Source organism: Nomascus leucogenys, chromosome 4, assembly GCF_006542625.1.
Source record: "Nomascus leucogenys isolate Asia chromosome 4, Asia_NLE_v1, whole genome shotgun sequence".
NCBI lineage: Eukaryota > Metazoa > Chordata > Mammalia > Primates > Hylobatidae > Nomascus > Nomascus leucogenys.
This window is the reverse complement of record NC_044384.1, coordinates 34,743,473-34,768,330: the sequence shown is the minus strand read 5'-3', so window position 1 is coordinate 34,768,330 and position 24,858 is coordinate 34,743,473. Positions and strand designations below refer to the sequence as shown.

Sequence of the window (24,858 nt, the reverse complement as noted above, 5' to 3'; positions counted from 1 at the left end):
GTCTAGGAGAATAGCAGGGCGGGATAAGCCAGGGTGCAACTGAGAAACCCAGGGAAGAGAGCAGAGCCCATGCCCTAAAGTGACACCAAGGTCAGGACCCAGCCCATAGAGAAAGTGGTGGGGGAGAGTGTGGACCCCTTCAGCCCCCACCTAGGAAGGGGGAGCATCCCGCAGAGTTCCCTGTCACAGCGGAACCTTCTGTATCTTTGTTCTCTCTCCGCCACGGCTTGTAAGTATTAGCCTGATGTTGTTTACTTCTTCTCCCAATCTCTCCAAGGAATATGATTCACACGTTTTCGGATTTATTTGAACAAAATGCAATAAATATGCTGCTTCAATTTTAACTGCTGGCCTGTAGCCAGGGTTTTTAATGAATCTGGCCTGTGCTACTGAAGTGTTCCAGGATCTCCAGGGCTCTGGGCACTGTGAGATTATACACATTGGTGCGCGCGCGCGCGCGCACACACACACACACACACACACACACACAGCTCTCACTCCACCCCCACCCCCCACCTCCCCACCTCCCCACCTCCCCACCTCCTATTCCCCGGAGGGCCAGTGACTCACAGTCAACGGCAGGTTTTCAGAGCCGACTCTGGTAAAAATTAGCAGGAGCCTTTTATTGTTCAAGGAGAGGAAGGACTCCTCCGTCTCCTTTCACGGCTGCGTGGAAGTGCCATCTTTTAATTTTTCCCCCTCCGTTGGAATTGCTGTACCCACCTCTAAAAACTGCCATCATCAGCCTTTTTGTCTCTTCCTTTGTTTTCTTGCAAATGGTCACTAGACCGGGCCCAGCCTGTGGGGACTTCCATATAAAAACAGCTGGCTATGGAGGCTTAATATGGAGATAAAAGGACTCTGAATTGATTTTCACCACAACCGCACAGCCAGTGCTCCAGGCTTTGGAGAGCTAGAAAAAAACAGGAAGAGGGACCCAGGCCAAGGTGATCTGGGCACGACACACTTTCTCAGAAGGAGTGGAAGGAGGATGAAACTGGCTGACAGCAGACCTGAGGCACACAACTCTAGACCCCGCCCTCCCGTAAATATGGCCAACATAGGGCAAAACTGTGGACTCTGCAAAATGTGTCCCCTCGGGTGGCCCCAGCCGCCTTCGGCAGGAAAATGATCACTAAGACCCCCTCCAGCTCTAAGGACCTGCAACTCTAAAGTCCTGTGCCCACCGTGAACACTTAGCTGCATTATGGATTGGCATCTGAGAAACTCCTCCGAAGGAAGGGACCATTGCAGGGAAGGGCAATTTTAGGGACTGGGATATGGTTTTCCACTGGTGACAGAGACAAAGAGGTGGCTGTAAAGACCCCATCTATCAATGTTTTGGCAAGTGCTGCCTCGTTACTAGTGAACACCACCATATAATTTTTTTCTTTTAAAGTGCAAACCATGGTCTGATCTTTTCCATTATGACCAGTGACTTTCACTGATGTCAGAAGCCGCTATGTGTTTCTTCTGTCTTCGAATTACTCTCAAAAGCAAATCACACATTGCTCTGCAGGAGTCTGCCCACCACACTGCATCCCTACCTCACTTTAGCACGTTCCCTAAAGGAACCTTCACAGTCATTAGGCAAAATAAGCAAAGAAACTGCAAAGTTAGGAACCTGGGCAGGAAGATCACATGAAAGGCCTGGCTGCTTTCAGTGAGTTGGTAAGAGGACCAGGGTACAGAGGTCTGGGTTGGGACAGTGTCACCAACAACGTAGTGTGACTTCTGGGAGCCTCAGTTTCCTCATCAGTGGAATATTTGAATCCACTTAATGATCCTTCCCAGTCCTGATAGTCTGGGATTCTAACATCTGGGCTATAGACTTTGAGTGATTCTCCCTTACCACATCTGACCCTCCATTTCAGAATTAAAGACACTCACAATTAAACACCTCCTCTGTTTTTCACTTTCTTTAAATGGGAAATGGAATAATAAATAGCCCTTATTTCTACTGTGAATCCTCAAATCATAAAAATTGAATTCTCTTATTTATAATATTTATAGACTTGTAAAACATTCCTTATGCAGACTGAGAAAAATTACCATCTTGTTTTCATTTCAAATGGTAGTGCTAGTTGTGTGGTTTTGTATGTGTTGAGCTGTTCTTGTCTGTGCCCTTTACCAAACACTGTGTACTTCCATTTAACACATATGTGTTGATCATGTGACCTCTCACTAGCCCTTTGCTGGGTGGACGCTCTTGGAAACATATGAGAAATATATGACATTGTCTCTTTCCTCAACTTACTAATTATCTTATTGGGAAGTCAAGATTGTTATGTGTAATAGTAATAATGTTAAAATAACGGCATGCTAGTTAGGAGCCAGGTGATGTGTTATGTACCGGATAGATTTTTACTTCATTTAAGCCTCACAACAAATTCCTTAAAATATCTGATTTTATTCCCATTTTACTCCCATTTTACAGACAAAGGATCTAAGGCTTAAGTTAATTTTCCTGCTCAAAACAGAGCAGTTGTTAAAGATGTATCTGATTGATTCTATGAATTTGAAATGTCATGTGGCTAAGTATTAAACTGATTACAAGCAAAGTTTACGGAGCCATGGCGTAGGCTCGTGCTCCCTGCAAGGTCAAGGATGTGGAAGTTCTGAGTAAGGGAGGTTACCTGCTCCTGATAGGAATGAGCAGGAAGGAACCTAGGACAATGGAGAGGAGGCACTGATCCAGAGGTGAGAAGGAGAGTATAGACTCCTAATGAGAGATTTTCAAACAAACACTGGAAAACCATTGCTTTGCCACCCCACCATGTCTTCAATAACAGACAAGCCTTTGATGACACCACTGGAGACAGGAAGCCTCCACCTGCTCAAGCCTAGAACCCAGGAACTCTCTAGGCTGGATGTCCTTCAAGCACATTTTTGGCTCAACAAAAGGGCTGCCCTCAGATAACTTTGATTATTTTAAAAATGGTACTTTTAAAAACAAACACATTCCACATATTACATAACCAAGCCTGGAAAAAATAATGTTTTACTGTCAGGTTTGTTAGCTGGGAAATGTAATAATTTCCAGGTTTGGGGAATACAGTCGGGGAATTTCTTTTTACTTGACAAATAAAAATTATATATATTTATCCTGTACAACATGTTGTTTTGAAACATGTATATATTGTGGAATGGCTAAATTGAGCTAATTAACATACATTGACTCATGTATTTATCATTTTTTGTGAGTAATTTTTTTAAATCTCTTTGAAAGTCTGGCATTTGCCTCACTGGCAATTCTTGACTATTTCATTTGCTCTCTGAATCCTGGTTTCAGCTTCCTTTCTTCTCTTTGGGAAGCTTAATTCTCAGGTTCCTGTCAAACCTGACAGTTATTTTTTAGCTCTGAGTACATGGATATTTTCCATAGTTGTGGCCTAATTGCACATTCAGTCAGAATTAGTATTTTTTTTCAACAGGTTCTGCAACTTCTTAATCCCACATTAGGCCATTACCTGCTTGAACCCAGGGCTAACTAAACAGAATTAAGAAACAAGCCATTTGTTGACAAGAATTATTTTTCTACACCTTTGCCTAAAGGACATGCATAAAAAACACCTCTCATTCTCTCTGCCGGTTTTTGGAGTCCACACACTAAATTGTCAATTTGTATTTCCAGTGGCCATGGGAAAGGAAAGCTGCTTAAGAAAAAGCACCTACCATAGAGACTTGGGTTCAAATTCCTCATAACATTTAGTTGTGAGACCTTTGAATGCTTCTGAACATTTCAGCCTCATTTTCCTTATATATAAAATATGGTTGGTATTATCTACCTTCCAGGGTTGTGGCAGGTTGAGATTTAAAGTTACTCATATAATTGTTTGGTCTTCAGCCGTGGACAGTTAGTTGGTCCTGAAATAACCAAAGGGACTTTGTTAAAAAGTGGCTTCTCCTTGATCGCTTGAACCCGGGAGGCAGAGGTTGCAGTGAGCCGAGATCACATCACTGCACTCTAGCCTAGTGACAGAGCAAGACTCTGTCTTAAAAAATAAATAAATAAATAAAAAGTGGCTTCTCCTCGAAGGCAACACTAGGGCATGTCCTTCTGAGTCACTTTTACTATGAGGCACCCACACTTACATCATAGAAACACCCAGACAAGGCTGGACCTAACTGGGTTTTCCAGGCCTTTCCATGCCCAAAACCCATTATGCTTTATTTGGTTTATCTAAAGAAAAAATGAGAACTTTGTTACCTCCTAAAAAATAGGAATGTTTCCTGCATTTGGCTCTCAGATCTTCCCTTAAGGTGGCCAGGTGAATTTCCTACAGTTTAGGAGCAGAGGAAACTCTTCTATCTACCCAAAGGGCAGAATCAGAAGGAATTAGAGGCCATAAAGAAACTCAGGACAAAAAGCAGTAACATGCTCAAAGTCATAGAGCTAAAGATAAGTGAGTCTGGAAATCCCATGTCTTGAATCTCTGTCCTCTCACTATGCAGGTTTTTTTGATGACCATAAACCATGCACTGAACACCTGAAGTCACCTCTGTATGGAGATGCTCCTGTCCAGCATGGTCTGTAAATGAATCACTGGGCCAGTGTGCAAAACTTTCCAGACATCAGTGCAATGTGCTTTGTTCTCTATTGCATATCCATCCACAAATGTGGGGTGTTTGTGTGTTGAACTAATCTCAGTGTTCAATAGTCTTCTTTCTATAGTGGTCTTTAGCTTGGTTTGTCCTTAGTTGGAGTCATAATCATCACTGCCCTTTCTTGATTATTATACCAATTCTTTTCGTCTTTATCTTGTTTTGCAATGGCATTGTTACTAAGGTCTGGCAGACATCCTTCTTCAGTATAGATGCTCAATAGACATTTGTTGAACAAATAAATAGTAATATGAATAAATACATGAATATCACAACACATATCAATTCAGTGGTATCTATAACTTACTGGACTGACTTCAGTTTGCAGATTAAACAAGGCATGAAATTTGAATTTAGTAAAACAATTTAGTTTTGGGTCTGTATGCCAACTATCATCTATTTTGACTATTTTTAATCAGTTATTAGGATGCCACGGTTTAAATCTATAATGTATCTGCTTCTTTAGGAACTGACATTAATCCCCCGGCCTGGTCTAATGGCCTCCCCATCTCGCTCTCCTGGTTAAACTGCCTGTATGGTTTCTGTCTGCATATCTGTTCTCTTAGACCACCAATGAAATGTTCACTCCCTGTCATTATTATTCAGTTGTTTCTCTTCTCTTCCCAAACCTCCCGTTTTCTTTCATGTGTTCAAAGCTTTTTCATAATTGGAGAATGAGCATTAATAGGAAATTTTGTGCTGGGAATGAAGTCCTTTAAAACTATGTCAAATACACAACTCATAAAGAGAAGAAGAAAAATTGAAAACTCCAGAGCAAATATATAAAAATTCACATTTGCAGAATACATACACTAAAGAGAGAGGGTCTTAGTTTCTTGAAAACATAACTCTCTCTAAGCCCTCCTCTCCAGCTTTCTGTAAACATGAGCTGTCCTAATGAATCAAATAAGATTTGATTTGCAAAAATAATCATTTGAGCATGGGTTGAGGTGTCTTCTGAGCAAAAAACATAACTTATTCCTTAGTGTTTCCCTCATAGTGTGTAGAAAGAAACTTCTAATGTAGAATTTGTCCAATAAAGGTTGAGGAAGAGAAAAGGAAACCAAGGGAAGGCAAGTCGGGATTATGTACAATAGGGTACACGAGTTAACCATGCCATATCAAAAGTTCAGTTTCTACCCTTGATTCGGAAGTATCTTAAAAATCGCTTGGCCACCTTCTCAAAACCTACTAGGAGCAGATTTTGTCCCAAGTTGGACACATAGAGAACAAACCACCTTTTCTCCATGGCTGAATATTTATGGCTCTACATAGACATCCTTCATGACTCCATATGACCCACAGGTGAAATTCAAACTCCAGGCACTATTCTCTGCCTGATACTGAGCCCAGTCGTCTGTTATGCTTCACCTGGCCACCCCAGAAACCCATACTCTGGCCACACAAGAATTCTTGTGTTTCCCCAAACATGCGGTACTGCTGTGTGCTTCATGCCTTTATGCTGGCTGGCCTTTCTTCCTGGAAAGTCTTTCATCTCCTTTCAGTGAATGCTTCCAAATAAGAGCTGAGTGCAACCACCTTCTCAGTGATGTCCTTCCTCCCCAACAGTGAAGTCACTCATTCTTCTGGTAGTCATGGCTCTTACACCTGAGCCTGTGATCCTTCACACAGAGTATTAAAATTAGCATTTACAGGCCAGGCACGGTGGCCCACGCCTGTAATCCCAGCACTTTGGGAGGCCAAGGTGGGCAGATTACATGAGGTCAGGAGTTCGAGACCAGCCTGGCCAACATAGTGAAACCCCATCTCTATTAAAAATACAAAAATTACCCAGGCAAGGTGGCAGCTACATGGGAGGCTGAGGCAGGAGCATCACTGGAACCGAGGAGGCAGGGTTGCAGTGAGCTGAGATCGCACCACTGCACTCCAGCCTGGGCAACAGAGCGAGACTCCCTCTCAAAAAATAAAAATAAAAATAAATAAAATTAGCATTTACATGTTTGCCTCTGGCACTTTGAAGATGGAAATGTATCTTTGTATCTTAGTAGCCTCACATTTAAGCCTGGGGGATAGGTACTACTATTAGTTCTATTATTGATGAGTAAACTGAAGCACAGAGAGATTAAATAACTTATCCAGGCCTGGATAACCAGTAGCTTGTGGAACTGTGATCTGAACACTGAGAATGTGGGCTCAGAGCTTATCCCCGTAACCGTTTTGAAATGCTGCTTTTTCATAAAAATTATCATACTGGTTCCCTTGTTACTTTTACTGTGGTATCTATATTAACATAAATTCTGATTCTTAATCAACCAGATCAATTATTTATGTTTGTATCTGAGATATAGAGTAAATAAATTCCATTTTTAATGATTGTGCTAGAATATGCTAGTTCAAGTCACCTCCATAAATCTCTAGTGTGGTCCCAGGTACAACGGAAGGTAATATGGGTGATCTTTTCGGCTCAGGGGAGATTGTTATTTTTATTTAAATTTCTTGTTTCATCAACTGGATATTCGGCTACCCAAAGACTAGACTGTTTCTTATATTTTACAGTCCCCCAAAGGGCACGGAGTTGCTGTATTCACAGTAGGCACTGAAACTTTTGCTGAATAAATTAACACGTGCACAAAACTGCTTCCTTATAGCCAACCACCAGCAGTTGATTGAGAATATAGCATCAAATTGAATATTTAGAAGTTGACAAAACTTGGCTTATTGGGGTTCCAGCGTTCAGAGAGTTTGAAGTTAGTTAGGATGGCAGAGATGGAGCAATTAGTTGGCCAGCAACCTGTCATCTGAATTGCAACCCTCCAGTCAGGCATTTGGTAGTGTCCACCCTAAATGCCTTTTAAATATTCAAAGTTCTTTGGCTTTGTTCTTGGCTAGCCTGTTCTGAGCATATTCTCTGTGCCAGCCACTTTGCTAAGCATTTTATTGGCATTATCTCATTTAATCCCTACGATAGCCCTCTGAGGTAGGAGGTTTGTTACACTTTTAAAAAATAAGGAAACTGAAGCTTTAAGAGGTTAAATCATTTAAACAAGGTCAAATACCTAGTTAAGTGACAAAGCTGGGATTTAAACCAAGGACCGTCTGGCTCCAGGGTCATGGCCTTATCCACCAGCTGAAAACTCCTTTTCTTATAAGTGGCATATTTCCCAGTTACTGACTAACGTATTTGGATTTTGATCCTTACATAGAATGCTTCTGTCTCCATGTCTTTGCTTTACTCTCCTCCTCTTAACCTCTCTCCCCTTTAAAATAAAGACTAAACAATTTCACAGGCTGTTTCTTATGTCTTGAGACAGGGATAAAGAGTAAGGACTTCTGTACTAGGGATTTCATTTGGAAGGCTGAGAAATAGGAGTTTCAAAGACTGGAGACAAGATGCCAGTTCAGAATCAAAAAATAAGATTTTTGATTCAAACTAGCATCCTGTACTCACCTCTCTGGTTCCATGATGCTGAATAATAGTGTGAGGCTGCTTTTCCTGAAATGCTTCTTTCTTTTTTAATAGCATTCTGCCTCCATAGCAGTCTGTGAATCTTTGACTCAGAGGCAATAGTCTCTCTGCCAGTTCCAAACCTCCCAATGATAGTTTCCTCTCTTAGCTCAAGCCCCACCGAGGGCTCTTCATCCTCATTGTACACTTCTGTAAACTTCCCGCTACTCTTCTCTGGATGACCTAAAGACCTTCTCAGATACAGTTACTATTAAAATACTTCCCTTTTATCTTAACTCGTCAGTCTTGCTACAATGTAATGGCAGGCTGTCCATTAGCTCTGCGCACAATGCAGTGGTGGGAACCAACACAGACATCATCCAAATCAAACTTACTTTGGACCACTCTGGGGCCAGGCAACAGTGAAATTACCTTAGAGGAGGGTTAAAAGAAATGCACTGCATCCATTTCTTAAACACGGGCTTACAGAATCAACCAAGTAGAAAGAAATGTTGAGATGCATTTAACCTCATTAGTTTCAGTAGGACTGGCTCTCTCCAATCCATCAGGGTTGAGCTACATTAGTGAAACTCAACTATTTCCAAATCTCATTTACATAATGGATGAGATGTGAAATGAGCCCAGTGTGAGGGGAGCCGCCTGGAGGCACTAAAGTTTATCACAATATGTAAGAGTTCTTTTAGATCATTGCATTAAATTTCCACTAACAAGATAACAAATTAATTGTCTGTATTACTGTACTAGCCCAAAGTCTATTGAGCACAGAGTATCAGCCGAGGAAGGCAGCCGGGGTTTCAAGGGCTGCAGATGCTCAGAGATGCTTAAAGGGAGGTGATGAATACTACCTTGGCTTTCTCCTGCCCCTTTAAGAAATCCCAGGAACCTCTGTAATCTGATGGTGGACTTTGGCTTTATTAGTGAGGTAAGCGAGGATGAGTAAATCAACTGTATCAGACAAGCCTCAGGACATCTAGAAATTGATCATTCTCCCGAAATAAGCACTCTGTGTTTATTAGCTGGGAGTTCATCACTATCACTTCTCCTCATCCAATTCCTAAGAGATTTCAGAGCCATCATCATGGTATTAGCTCATCTGACTGAACTACTAGAGATAAAGATTAGGAGATCTATCTAACGATGGGTCTGAGTTTCTCTGATTTTTTTTTTTCACTTCTATTGCAAAGAGGAGAGCTTTTCTAGCACACATTCTGTATCTACATGTGCATGCCTGCACACAATCACTATGTATTTGTATTCTACAGGAGGAATTCAAACAGTGAAATAAAGTAGGTGGTTTGAAGAAAGGACACCCAATAAAGCACTTAAAACAATGCAACTTTCTCATCTCAAAAGACATGATTACTTAACAAAAGGAACGTATGCTGAATTGATTTCTCAAGCCATATACAGTGGGTGATCTTTTGTTGAGAACACTAATTATATTCCATAACCTTATTTATAATCCCAACATCAATACATGGCCAAACTTCTACAGATATGTCCATAAAAGGTGAGGACATGTTGGGCTAATCTTGCACAAGCCAGTAAATGTGCATTTATCTGTTTAGACATATATTTATGTGCACACATGCACTAAGCTCCTGATACCAAGCTCTTTTTTCAATGTGGCTTCTAAATAAGCAGTAATCAAAATGCAAATAAGGTGACCCAGTTAGCATTGAGATCTTGTATTACCATGCAGATGTGCTCTGCGACTATGTGCTCTAGAGGTAAAAAGGAAGACACTACAAAAGATGTTTATATTAACTGGCATTGATTACTAAGTCCTTCACATTAGGAAGAATCTAGAGAAGAATCTTCTAGAGACAATGGCCCTACAGCTTGTATCACATCTGGCACTTTTGGCTTGGTCTGTTTCTAAGCCATGCTGTGAGTATGGCATAACAAGCATGCACCAGGAGTAAAAGAAGACTGGTTTCTTGAAGTATCATAGTATAACCTTTGAGCACCAAGCCAGCATGCTGGCCTGAGATGATCCAAGGACATGACTAGTGTCAGAATCATGCGTCTGCCCCCCTCTGTATGTGACACTAGGCACAGCAAGTCATATCCCCTTTCTGGGACTCAGATACCCAGGAAGGACTGGACTAGCTTTCTTCCACCGTTAACCTACCTTGATTTTACTTTGCCAAAGCTCCAATATGTTCAGCAATAGCCTGTAACATGCTTTATGTCTATTACTGTAGCAAATTCTTAACCTACCTGATTGCCAAGGATGTAACGTGCATGCTTTATACATTGTACTATTAAATTGGTCTTAATTACATGTATGCATTGGTTTTTTCCTTGTTGGTACCTTTTGCAACTCCCTTTGTTATACTTTTCAGAGAATAGTTACCACCCTATTGTCTCTGCACTTTTTAAAGCATGGTTGCAGTTACATCAGCATTTTGTTTGGTTCTGTCTCTCTGTGCTTTGTCTTTCTGTAGCATGTATGTGTGCACACTTGTGTGTGTATGTGTGTGTACAAACCAACTTAGGCAAGAATTCTAACCTGAGCTTAAAAATATCTATGAACTTTAAGCTGGGTTCTGTGTGTATATATGTGCTTCTCCCTCCCCTACTACCACTGACCTGGGAAGAATAGAATCTGATGTTGGAGATGCAGAAAAATTAAAACCTTTAACTTGGGATGTCTCCTCTTTGCAATTTTTATGTCTAATACCTCTCCATTCTAAATGATGTCATCGGACACTTCTAGAAAACACCTTTGAGCTGGCATAATCTTTCCACTATAGAATCGAGAGAGAGTGACTTCTGCATCATTAGAATTTACTGCATAGAGTAAAATACTCTTTAATGTAAATCTAGTATTTCTAACAAACAAAAATGTTATCTTCTCAGTCTATTTCTGCACTTCTGAATTAAGAAGGCAAGAACTAGCCAGACTGTGTATAGTGTTTTCTCTGAATCTAGAAAGCTCAGAATCAGAATAGTGATTTATTCTGACCAGGAGGAAACCAAAGCAGAATGAGATTCCAAGTCTTGTCCAAGTTCATTTAACAGTCATGGGGAAGAGCTTGCAATAACCCAATGTCTCACAATTTCAATCTCTTAACTTTCATATTAGCAAATTACTTCTCTCTCATATAAGATATTAACCATAAATATCCATTGAATAATTTCTTTGGATCAGCCTTATGCTAGCAAGATACAGGAAAAGAATATAAAGTCTCCGCTTTCTCAGGAATTAAAATCTTGTAGGGGACACACTTAACTTTACTTACATAAGAAATAAGTTTAAAATGAGACAATCACTAAGTGTAGTGCTAAGAAGTAATCATGGTTAACACAATTGAGTGTTTCCTGTAACTAAGCACCAAAGGAAGTGTTCTTACATGTGTGTTAGTTTTCTCTTGCTGCCATAACAAATTTCCACAAAGTTAGTGGCTTAAACAACACAAATGCATCATCTTTCAGTATTGGAGGACAGAAGTCTGAAATGGGACTCATTGAGCTAAAATCAAGGAGGGCTCCATTTCTTTCTGGAAACTGTAGGAGATAATCCATTTCCTTGTTTTCCAGCTTCTAGAGGCCATCTGCATTCCCTGATCATGACTTCCTTCCTCAATCTTCAGGGCCAGCAACATAGCATCTCTCTGACCCTGTTTCCATCGTCATATCTCTTTTTCACTAACTCTTCTCTTCTGCCTTCTTTCATTTGAATGGGCTTTTGTGATTGTGTTATGACCATCTAGATAATTAAGAGTACTCGCTCTATCTTAAGGTCAGCTGATTAGCAGCATTAATTTTTATTTGCAATCTTAATTTACCTTTGTCATATTCACAGGTTCTAGGAATTAGAATGTGGACAGCTTTGGAGGGGAAACATTATTTTCTGTTTACCCCAATATGTAAACTCCTTTAATCCACACAACAACCTCATTAACAGATGAGAAAATTGAGGCATGGAAAGCTAATGTAACTTTCCCAAGATCACACAGCTAGTAAGACCAGTAGTCTCACTCTAGAGAATATGTTCTTTACCTATTTGCTATATTTTATAGCATGTATACTATATACACTTTAATGGAAAAAAAGAGTTTTCGAATAGAGGAATATGTGGGCTAAAGTAGTTAGTGCAGTTTCCTAAAAGGTTTGAGCCTAGAAAGATAGATGTGTCCATCTAACATTTGTAAGTACCTAGTATCTACCAAGCTAGGTGCCGGGGAACCAACAGGAAGTCAGACATGGTTTGTAACCCCAAAACTTTTGCAATTGCCTAGAAGAATTGGCAGAGAAATTAACAAATAAGTATGAAACAGGAGGTATATTCTGTTATAGAAGTATGTTCAGGATGGTGAGACAACAAACGGGAAGGAGGCCTGAACTCTACCTGACAAGAAGATGTGGTTTTAGTTTCTCCCAGCTGCCTTTCCAGGCATAGCTCAGTATTTGTTTTTTTACAACTCATCCAAAGCACTCTTTTTGCAGCTGCACAAAGAAATGTAATTTCTGCTTTTGCTGTGGTCATTTTCCAGCCCTGGCAGGCCGTCCTTCTGCTTCCAGTTGTGGAATTCTACCCAACTTTTAATATTGAGAGTTCTGTACCTGTGTGTATCTTCCTGAGTGGATGGTTGACTCCGTTCGGAAAGGACTGAAGTTCCTGAGGCCTGATGGTGCTTGTCACCTATGGATTCTTAATAAACGTTGAAATAATAAATGGATGAGCAGGAGGTCACCTTAGACCCCATAGAGATCTCATTTGCTCCCTAATTTGTGAAGGACTTGTTGGACTTCCTTCGTTGTTTGGTTTATCAATTTTATAGGTGTTTCTGTCTTACCGCCCTCTCCACTTCTAAACCATCTCTGTGAAGACAGAGATGACAACTTCCAAGTTTTGCTAGTCAATTCTCAAATAATTGTTAAATTCCAAATGATTTACTAGATTCAGTAAATAGTATTCTGCCCAAGAGTAACCTTCATCCTAAAAGGTGAAATTTATCTTAGAATGAAGGTGATGATGATACATTTCCTTCGTTCATCTCTTCACTCATCCTAGAATGAAGTAAAACTCATTTGACATAAAACTAATGCTGATAGGGTCACCATCTCTGATTAAGCAGGTTGTTTGCTGTTCACAGGTGCCTGGCATGGGAGGAGAATGGGGAAAAAAATCCATCCCGTGCTCCTCTCCCCAAGCTATGAGACCCTGGGGTTCATGTGCACACAGAAAGCTGTGTCTTTTTCTAATTTGCCCAAAGGTGCCCTCTCTTTGCTAAGCTCTGAGTCCATGGAGCTGTATTCACCTGGAATTTGCCTTTTTCTAATTCACCCAAAGATGTCATATGAATAGTAGCACAGGCTCTGTCTTCTGATGATTAAAAAGTGCTTTAGGCTCTTTCATTGCCCTTATAAAAAGCCACAGCTACCCTTATGCTACACAAAAATTATTAGAATGTAAATCTTGGGGAAAAGGGCCTTTAATTGTTTTGACCAGTGCTATATTTAAAAATAAAACTTTTATTGACTTTGGCACAAAAAAAATATTATTTCCCAAAATCTACAGGTATCTATTACTTAATTCACTTTATTCTGTAATGTCGATTCCCCTTATTGCCATGAATGAAGTTCATTTGCAAACCAGAAAAAAGAACAATAGAATAACTGAATAGACAACCAATATATTAGTGAGGGAATTATTATCAAGTTTTCAAGAGTAGTTTTTTTCTTGTGAAAAATATGTCATTTACTGGTTTACCCAAAAGTCTAATTTGTTATAGGGAAAGAAAGAACATTGAATTAAGTCAAGAAACATGGATTTCAGCTTCGTTTCATCCACACATATGATATGTGAGCTTGGGCAAATCACTTGGTCTTCTGTGCCTTTATTTCCTTGTTCGTAAATTAGGGGTTTTACCATTTGCCTCTTGTCATCCACAGGGATGCTGCAAGGGACAAATAGCATAATGCATATCAAAGCTCTTTGCAAGTTTAAAAACCACTAACTGCTCAACATAACTCCTACTCTATGCCAAAATCTGTCTTCTGCAATGTAAAGGGAGCCAGGAAGATGACTAAAGGGACCAACCATCCCAGTGGTGTCAGCCTCTTCCACCATGCCAGCCTGGGCTTTGTCACCATGAAATATCTACATTTGCAAATCTTAGAATTACAAAATTAATTAAACTGTTCAACAAGCCTATATTAATCACATACTATCTGCCAGATATACTGTGCTCTGCAGCGGATGTTACAAAATGAATTACATATGAATCCCTTGGTGATGACTCCATCGCCTCTTTTATTTTAAAGAAACTATGCAGAACAAAGAACCAACTGGGAATCAGAGAATCTAGATCATCCCACCTCTTACAGCTGTGTTATTTTAGATAGATCAGATGACCTATCTGAACCCCTTGACTTTCTTATCTAGGAAAGGGTAGTAAATAGTAGCCATCCCACAAAGATTTTTGTTTGTTTTTCTTCCTATAGAGAAATGATATAAAGTAGATAACTAGCTTTATAAACCATGGAACAACATACCGCTTCTCTAAGGCGAGGCTGGTTTTTATTATCCAAGGTTGCAGAGCTCATTAAAGGGATCCTGGGAAAGTCAGCCACCGTAGACCCTACTTTTCCTTCATGACCTCTGTGACCTTGAGCAACCTGGGGAAGAGGTAATTGAGCAGCAACTACTACTTCGGAAGAAACAGAATCGAAATATTGAAGCTATTGACTTACCCTTAAGGTAGTAAACAATGCTTTGGTCTCTGACCTTTTCGCATCCTGGGGCAGTCAATAACCTGGCCGCTAGATGCAGCGCCTGCCACTGATTTTGATTTGGGAGTAGTTTAACCTTGAACTGAGCTTCAAGTAACCAAGGCAACAGGAAGTCAGCTTCTGCATCGAAGGAGCAGGAATCCATAAATCAAGTCCCTAATGCAAACACGGTGTGCAGGTAGAGGTTTGAGGGGATAAGTGGTCTATGAGAAATTACCTTTGAAAATGAGTGACTATTTCTACATAGGCTACAGCACAGTTTCAAAGACTTTTTAAAAAAAAAATTATCAATAGAGGTCGATAGGTTATAGCGGAATGTTTTTCCTATAGGTTTAACTTTTTTGTATTTCCTCCCGGCTGTGTCTTTTAATTAAGAACAGATGTTGGATCCACAAAGTTATTAGCATTGTTATTTTCCTCTTTAAAAACTTACTGGCCTCCAAATAGGCAATCCTCAGTGCAGTTTGTCTCGTGTTGGGGTTTAGGGATGCTCTGAACACGCCTACCAAGGGTGCTCTCCATACAGTCTACTTTCTGAGTTTGAGACAGTGATCCCTTCCCAGAGCACACCAGTGGCATTACAGATTGTCTCTGTGTAAGCAGTGGTGCTACATCTCAATGGTCCAGTCAGTACAAGGTTAAATCTCGGTTTGTTTATGATCACCCTCTAGCATCAAAGATCTCCCTCCCATTGATAGAAGCCTGGTTCATGCTGGGAAGAAACGTTTCAAATGCCCCCCCTGCCCCCAACTTTGCTTTTGCTCATCATAGAATATCAGTCACCACCTGGAATGAAGGGTAATGAAGAGACTTCCAGTGGCCAGCCTGCCCAATGCACTCTCCCAAGGACCAGTACCCCATCACCGTCTCCTGACACCTCTGCCCTCAGATAGATTTTGTGGATTAATAAGTGTTCATAGATTAGCCTTTGTTTAAAGCTTACTTAATATTCTTGCTTGTGTTATTTCTAGGATTGTTTCCATTATCCTTTCAAAATCCAAAAATGGCTGAGAAAAAATGTCCGACTTTTTTTTTTTCTTTTTTGTTTTCAAAATCACTGGGTGGTAACTAGAAAGCCGTACTATAATCTAGAAAATTCTAAAGGATCTGGGGTTTTCAAGAGAGCTAATAGTGACCATCTAAATTATAGAATGTTTTAAATATCATTTTATTACTTTTAGTATATTCTGTAACATAAACACTTGAGTAGCAAAGTACACCCATGAGAGGTCTGATTGGATCAGCTCTAATGAATTGATGTGGACTGAGACTAATTTGGATTGTGAGCATTTGCATAAAAATGGGTACAGCTAAAGTGACTTGACTCCGTTTATTCCCAAGTGAGAGTTAAATATCTGACTGCTAATCCTGTTTATGGCCTTCATGCCCCAAGCATAGCATAATTTGAACAAAGAATTACCTTCCCAACTTGTGTCCACAGGTATAAAGATGACATATCAGTGAGTTTTTCCAGAGGAGCTGTTATGCAATAGAAACTGACCGCTTAGATTTCCTGAAGTGTTCCATGGAAATTCTGCCTCCATCCATTCGGTGGGAATGCCATGGTGGTGCAGTGTACCAAAATGGGAAATTTTCATCAGACTCATGCCTGCTCTGCCCGTTATCAGACTTTTTTTAGCAGCCAAGTTGTGAAAATACCTCAGTCATTCTGCCCCAGTGCCCATAGGCTTCTGGATATTTTCCAAACTGTGTTTGTTTTCTGAAAGGAATGAAAAGTTTAATACATGTTTGTGAGTTTTTAAAATATTAACAATAAAGAAGGCTAAGAAGTGGCCAGGCGCCATGGCTCATGCCCATAATCCCAACACTTTGGGAGGCCAAGGCGGGCAGATCACAATATCAAGAGATCGAGACCATCCTGGCCAACAAGGTGAAACCCCGTCTCTGCTGAAAATACAAACAATTAGTCGGGTGTGGTGGCAGGTACTTGTAGTCCCAGCTACTCGGGAGGCTGAGGCAGGAGAATCGCTTGAACCCAGGAGGTGGAGGTTGCAGTAAGCCAAGATTGCACCATTGCACTTCAGCCTGGGTGACAGAGTGAGACTCTGTCTCAAAAAAAAAAAAAAAAAAAAAAAAAGGCTAAGAAGTAAAAACACTCCCTCTTCCTTACCAGTCTCTGAGCTCTCATTCCTCAGAATAACCACTGTTACCTATTTGGATGTGTCGCTTTACAGATGATTTTGAATGCATTTTAAATATGTCTGTACCTAGCCCATGATGAGCACACCTGCAAATTTTACAAACAAGGCATATTATACATACTTGCTACACCTTCTAGTTTTCTTTTTTTTTTTTTTTTTTTTTTTTTACTGGTGTTATGTATCTTTTTTTTTTTTATTATACTTTAGGGTTTTAGGGTACATGTGCACAATGTGCAGGTTTGTTACATATGTATCCATGTGCCATGTTGATTTCCTGCACCCATTAACTCGTCATTTAGCATTAGGTATATCTCCTAATGCTGTCCCTCCCCCCTCCCCCCACCCCACAACAGTCCCCGGAGTGTGATGTTCCCCTTCCTGTGTCCATGAGTTCTCATTGTTCAATTCCCACCTATGAGTGAGAACATGCGTACACCTTCTAGTTTCTTGATGGTTGTGCCTTGCAATCTGTCTGTCATAGAATTTGATGTTTGCCTATCTCCACCTTCAAAGTGCTATGAAATATAAACTCCAAGAAAAGCATAAATGGCATTTTTGTTCATGGTATCACAACTGGGAGTTTCAGAGACTGGAATGGAGAATAGGAGGAAGGAAGGAGCTAAATGTCAGCATGACTGTCTTCCTTAGGTAGTTACAGATGCCTTATCCAGGTGTGATACTGGGGCCTCTTCATCCTCAGCATGAAACATGCTGTTGGCAGACTGGGGTCATGATCAGGTATTAGAGTTTGGCCAGGTGGACCAATATGATCCCTAGGTTTAGTGTCCAGCTACCTGGAAACTTCCAGCTTTCACATTAAGAACTGTATGAGTGAGTTCAGGTCTCCTTTAACCTTTAGAAATGTGTTCTTTTCATCTGTAAAATTGAGAAAATGGTAATATCCACACTACATGCTTCACAGGGTTGCCACGAGGCCCAAGAGAAGCTGATCTCACTGTGTGAGATAGTGTTACTCTGGGAGGGGACTGGATCACTCAGGTTAGTTGGGATAGAAAAAATGAGTCAAGAACCAATATGGTAAGGCCCAATTTGTTGTTGCTGCTGTTAGTGTTATGCAGCCTACAGATGAAGAAACTGAATAGGTAACCATTTGAAATGGATTCACATACCCTCAGCCTCTCAACTTAGATTTGGATGAGTTAGAGAGCCTTGTTTTTGCATTGGGGTCGGCGGGAAGGTGCCTATATATTCTTAGTCGTGTCAGGGAGAAGAACTGACCCTTTTCTTGCTGGTTACCATTGGTTTTGAGGAAGCAGCAGGTCATAGTAATGACAGTCGCAATAATAGGGATAATAATAATGTTAAGCACTTTTATAGCACAGACTATGCACTAGGCACGGTTCTAAGCTCTTTACATCGATTGACTTGTTGGATGCTCACAACAGCCCCTGCAAGGTAGTATCATCACCACCCCATTTTTACAAGTAAAGAAGTTTAAAACTTGGAGAGATTAAGTAACTTGCTCTTCATCACAGAGTTGGAAAGTTGCAGAGCCTAGATTCAAGCTCAGGAAATGGGAATGCAGAATAGCTCTTACTGTTTGTTACATAGGAAATTTCTAGGCCCTTACAGGGCACCTCCTGACTCCTCAGGCTTTTCAGCATCATCATGACATGACATATGATGCCTGTTATGACCAGACACTCAAAGGCCCCCAAACCAGCTCTCCTTACCCTACAGGCTGATGACACACTAATCCCCACAGTTCATCTTCCACCTCCGGCATGCTGGCCTCATCTGGATCATGTTTACTCCCCACCCATGCCTTAGCCTATGCCCTTACCGAAAATGCCTTTCCTTCATCCTTGAAGCTTCCGCATGAGCCTTTCCTCACTTCTTTCAACACTGATCTCTGCATCCTTAGAACTCCCCAAACACTTAGGATAAGTAAAACACAAGCCTGCATGAGCTTGCTGTCCAATTTTTCCTTCTCATTCAGTCTTCTTTCCCCAGCTGGATGAGATGAGAAGTCTTACTAGGGTGGGAGCCATGTCTCTCCCACTCTGAACTCCCCTTCATGCTGCACACAGCACAGCCTCTGTAAAGATGGGAATGTACATCCTCAGAAGGCAAACGGGCACCTGATGGATTATTCTGCTTCATTAGGCCTATGCTGTGACCCCACCACTTCCAGGCAGCCAACCTAGAATGACATCACTCCTAATTTCAGCCACAAAAGCAAAAGCAGTCATAGCTATTTTTTCTCTTTAAGCATTTTTAAATTTCATTCTTGTCGTACCAGAAGGAGGTGTTCAAATCATTTGACCATTTCCTCAGATCATGTCCAGGTTACATGTTGTCTATCTTCCTGTTCCTTTAAACTGACTGAAAGCTTTGGGGTTGTTATTTTTTAGGGATGCCAAGTCCCCACTTAAAAGTGGACCAGACAGCAGTGCATAGTAAGAACGAAGGCTCAGTGCCCACCATGATGACCAGGAAGAAGCCAGCCGCAGTTGACAGTGTTACAATTCCACCAGCCCCAGTGTTATCTCTCCTTGCTGCATCTGCAGCAACGTCAGACGCAGGTGAGCACTTTTCAGATGCTTTGGGTTCACCCCAAGCAAGATGAATGTGGAGAAAGCCCACTGAGTATGGCCTGTTGAATACAGGTAAGAGTTCTCTGTTTTGCCATCCTCCCGTAGACTCTGAACATGGGAGCTGTTTCAGCACTGGCTCTTTGAAGTGGGAGGAGATCTGAGAAAAGAAGGAGATCTCCTGGGAATGTGGAGGGTGGGTACTCTGGAAAGCTCTTCACTTTATTCTAATATGGGTCCACTGAGTAGCAACTAAATGCTAACATTATTAATCACTCTTTATCAAGCCTTAGGAATTACTAATCTCTGCATCAAGGGCCTTATATATGTTATTTCGTGTAACTCACAAAATAAACACTTGAATCCTCATTTTCAGAAGAGGAAGCTAAGAGTAAAGAAGCCTGCCCCAAGAACCTGTGGACAGTCAGTATTCCAAAGCCCATGCTCTCAACCAGTGCATTTCACTGCCTCCCTTGCTCATCAGGGTTGAAAGACAGTAATCACTGATTTATTGATGCATCGATACCTTCTACCCATGAATTGATGAATTTCTCAGTAGTTCCCGGAGTCCTCACCAACAGTGGATAAAATATAAACGCCTTATTTAGATATCTCAGTTCTCCACGGCCTGGTCCTTTCCACTTCTGTTCCCCACAGTGCCTCCCACCAGCCCCTGTGCCCACCTCCACTGTGTCAAGCTCATCCCTGCCTCCAGGAAGACAGGCCTTGGGTTTGTCTTAACACTTGAGCTTGGAGACAGCCTTACTCAACTCCTAATCACATCCTACAAGTCCTTAAAACCCAGCTAGTCACAGCTCCTCCAGGACATCCAGAATCTCTACCATGCAGTTCCCATCATTTCATAGACTGCAGCTTCTCCCATGTAACAAAATTGCACATACCTCTGAGGCAGTCAACCGTTTAGATTCTTGCTATCTCCCTGACATGCAGCATGACAATGTTACATACATATTTCTTGAATTAACATATTAATGTAAATGTGGCAAGCACATTGCAGTATTTAGAAAGGCCTGTTAGAAACCCAAGAAGAGACTCATTCTTAATATTTAGTCCAAATTCATTTTTCAATTTAGCAGTTTGCTTTGAGCAAAGAACTCAACTTGTCTACATACCTACCTCCTTCGTGGAAATCACTGGTGATTAGAAAATGAGCCCAGTTGAAATAACAGAAAGAAACACTTGGAATGACACTTCCCCAGTTGAATTCAGCAAAATACTAGTAGGTGTTTTGTGATAAAGGATGTTTTCATAGAAAAGTAGGTGTAGGAAAAGCTGCTGCCTTACCCCTGGTTCCTTCCTGCAGGGCTTTCCAGGGCCTTGCATTGACCAGTGTGCATTGTGAGGTTGCAGGAGGGAGACACCAAATTACACAATCATATCCAAACACACAACCCTTTTTTCTGGGACTATCTCCTAACATCTCTTGGAAATGGTGTTCTCTCCAGCCACTTGAAAACTCTTGCTCTGAAGGAATGGGGTCGTCTCTCAAATATGATCATGAGCCTTCATGTGGTGTGAAACAAGAAGTTTTTGGTGGAATTGCTAGGTAAATAGTGCCAGTGAGGAGTACAAGAAGAAGACAAAGGAGGGAAAGTCACAGAGAAATGCAGAGGAAGTTACTCCTGAGACTTGATGGATTAGTAGCACCTTGGTGGGAGGGTGTCCAAACAAAGGGAGCAAGTTGGGCAGAGTCTTGGAAGTGGGAACTGGTGCTGTGGCTGACTTCAAGGAAGACATCATTTGGCTTAAGCAAAAGATTTGGGCTATGGTCTGCACCCACCCAGATCAGTGGTTATTCAACCTTGTCAATTAAGCACTGGAGACCTCCCTTTATGGATTGAGAAATTAGCCTTTGTGTTTCCACGTTTGCCGGCTACGCACAGATATTTCTCTGAGGCCAAAGACAGGTGGTCCCCCATTTTCCTCCCCTGCACTCTTTCCCTTCAGTATAAGAGAACTTATTGCTGGGATCACATGCTTAATGGGCCTCCCTCCTCTAGTGCATCCAGTAAATAATTTACAAATATGCCAAATGAGCAGAAGAAACAGGTGATATTATACTTTCCTACTTGCCTCCCTGGTAATCAGAGCTGAGCCCAGACTCCTCTGTTGCAGGATGCAAGAATGGGCTGTTTATTTTTGGCAGTACTTAAATGAGACCCTCAAGAGAATTTCACAGATTTGGTCCATTTCCGGGTCTCTGGCTGCTGAGCTGGACTTTTCGGGGGAAATAGGCCAGATATCTACCCCAGGTGCTGGAAGACAGACCTTCCTGAGGTTTCACTCCCCACAGATAAAAAGCTTCCCACAAACCTGGGAGAGCTAGAAACACACAGGCTGGGCTTGTGGCCAATGCTCTGTTTTACATGTGAAGAAACTGAGGCCTCTTGAGATTGAGAGATTTTCCTGAGGTCATACAGTTGGATTGGAACCCAAATTTCCTGATTTACTGCCTGATTTCCAGTGGATTCCCACTTCTGTCATAGTCCCAACATGAGCAAAGGCAGATTTTTTTCCTCCATAAATATGGACTTCTACTTCTTTTGGAGTACAGTGAATGAAACTCATAATTTGATGGGGTAGATAGATAGCTTTAGCCAAAGCCAAGCACAAAGTAGGTAGTTAATAGTTTCTGGACTTGATCTTATTTAATTAGGTGCTTGAAATATATAGTAACATATATAGTACAGTAATATATATTTCTGATGAAACAACTCACTTGATTTTTGTTTTCTTTAGAGCGCCTTTCTACATCTTTCACTATAAGCAAGGTAGAATTACTTCTGGCTTTAGGCAGGGATCAGCTTATTTTCTAATAGGTTATCATTTCTACAGAATGGTTGTGGAAACCCACACAACTGCAGGGAGAAAAAAAAAGGAAAGAAGAGTTAAACTAGGTGGCTTATAAAACAAATATAAGAAATCATGTATTGAGATAAGAAGGTACTGAAGTAATTCAATTAATTAGAAATTTTATTTAGAAATAATGGATGCAGGCCAGGCATGGTGACTCACGCCTGTAATCCCAGCACTTTGAGAGGCCAAGGTGGGTGGATCACCTGAGGTCAGGAGTTCAAGACCAGCCTGGCCAACATGGCAAAACCTCTACTAAAAATACAAAAATTAACTGGGTGTGGTGGCATGTTCCTGTAATCCCAGCTACTCGGGAGTCTTAGGCAGGAGAATTGCTCGAACCCGGGAGGCGGAGGCTGCAGTGAGCCGAGATCGCGCCACTGCACTGCAGCCTGGGTGACAAAGCGAAACTCCATCTCAAAAAAATAAAAATTTAAAAAAAAGAGTGGATGCAAAAATACCTAGTACAGTTCCTGATACATAGTACATGCTCAGTAAATAATCACCGAGTGAAACAAATGGTTGAGAGGCAGTAGCTGTATGCTTTTACAGCATTAAATATGGTGAGAGACATCTGAGAAAAACATAATCAATCTTGAAACTGCTTTTTTTTTTTTTTTGAAATGGAGTCTTGCTCTGTCACCGAGGCTGAAATGCAATGGTGCAATCTTGGCTCACTGCAACCTCCACCTCCCAGGTTCAAGCGATTCTCCTGCCTCAGCCTCCCAAGTGGCTGGGATCACAGGCACATGCCACCATGCCCAACTAATTTTTGTATTTTTAGTACAGGCGGGGTTTCACCGCGTTGGCCAGGCTGGTCTCGAACTCCTGACCTCAGGTGATCCGCCCACTTCGGCCTCCCAAAGTGCTGGGATTACAAGCATAATGACAATTAAATGGAAAACATTTGACAGGCACTTTGTAGGCTGCTGGAAAATACTTACCAAATAATTTATCAACCTATATAAGAACAGTACTTTTTTCAAATAGGTGATCTTTGGTAAAAGTACAACAAAGGAACATTCCCACCTTATTTTATAAACAATACAATATGGGAGAAATGAATATGGGTTAAGGGTTTACAAATATGTGTTTTCTAGCTTGTATGCATATATGCATGTGTTATATGGGTCCCCCAATTTTTTTGTTTCAGGCAATTTTTTTACCTTCTCAGAGTCTCAGAGGCATACTGATTATGACATTATTGATTTGTAAAAGGGGGCCATCGAGGAGATGCAGGAGAGAGTGGCGAGCTGGGAACATGTCAGTTTGTGAGCTACCAGGAGGGAGGATGGCAGTGGCTGCCGGAGATGCTCAAACAGATCAGCCTCGGTGGTCAAACTGCTCAATAGCTATTGATCAGCTGCAGTCCCCTGGTGCAGCCAAGGAGGTCTGATTCAAGGGAGCACTGCATCATTATTGTGAGTAATTACGGCTAATGCAGTAAAAGCGCCACTAAAGTTTGCTCAAAGTGAGGCATAATTTGAAACAACTTCTATTACACTAGCCCAATCATGATTTAATAATCATATCAGATAATCCATACCTGAATAAGCCAGGCTGATTTTTCTGATTTTCTAGATGTTGAACTAACTTCTTAGGGAGATCATGTAATGTATAGAGAATTTGTGATTTCATTTCAAAAACATGTTTCTTCCCCTTATATCTAAGATGAGTCTATATAATAAGTAGATTCCAAATGGTGGTAAGAACTCAGTAAAACATCAAGGCAACAAAATCTGTATGATTTTGCACTTGAAAGACTAGACTAGCAATAATGGGAAGACAAGTATGTCCTTTCTCTCTCTCACTCACACACACACACACACACACTCACACACACCACACAAACACATACACACCAACATTCTCTCATCTTAAGTCCAAGGAGGAAAAAAAAAAAGCAAACATGTATCAGCCATGCTATCATCGGATCTCAACTGCTCGAGGTGTAGCTCAGTTCGAGATAACAAGGAAGTAGAGTGAGCACAGCTCTTAGCTTCTATCTGTTTTGTATCAAGGCTAATCCATTATTATTTCAAACTATATTATCTACCATGTTTAAAACTACCAGAGCCCATGAATAAGTAAAAATATTTAAATTTCATAAGTATGTTAAATTTTTAGGCATTTTGCTTCTCATGGCAGGGACTAGTATTAGGGAAATCGTTTTGTTATTAGCCCAGCCATCAGTCCAATCAGAACTAACTGATACCTGTAGTCAAGATGCAAAACCTTAAGCTTGAAAAATTTGTTACCATTACAAATAATAGTGGGAATTCTTAATACTATAAAATCAGAATAAAATTCAGTATACTAGTAGCTAAAACAAAATGATGTGAAAATTGCTTTCAGCTCCCAAATTCTATGATACTTGAGTTTTCTCTTAGCCAGCTGCCATCTGTGGGAAGGGGCCCAGAATAGTGATGTAATATCCAGCTACAAAAAAGAGCAATGAACAGGAATTTAAGAATGATGCAATTATTTATTT

The 24,858-nt window shown here is 40.9% G+C and overlaps 1 protein-coding gene across 1 annotated transcript in view; it reads left to right on the top strand.

Moving 5' to 3' along the window:
* The window catches only part of SETBP1 (SET binding protein 1), a 388,368-nt gene that overhangs the window by 339,348 nt on the left and 24,162 nt on the right, over positions 1-24,858 (top strand). Inside the window, 1 exon segment of the mRNA XM_003267525.4 lies at positions 19,314-19,484. Coding sequence (XP_003267573.2) covers positions 19,314-19,484 — 171 coding nt within the window.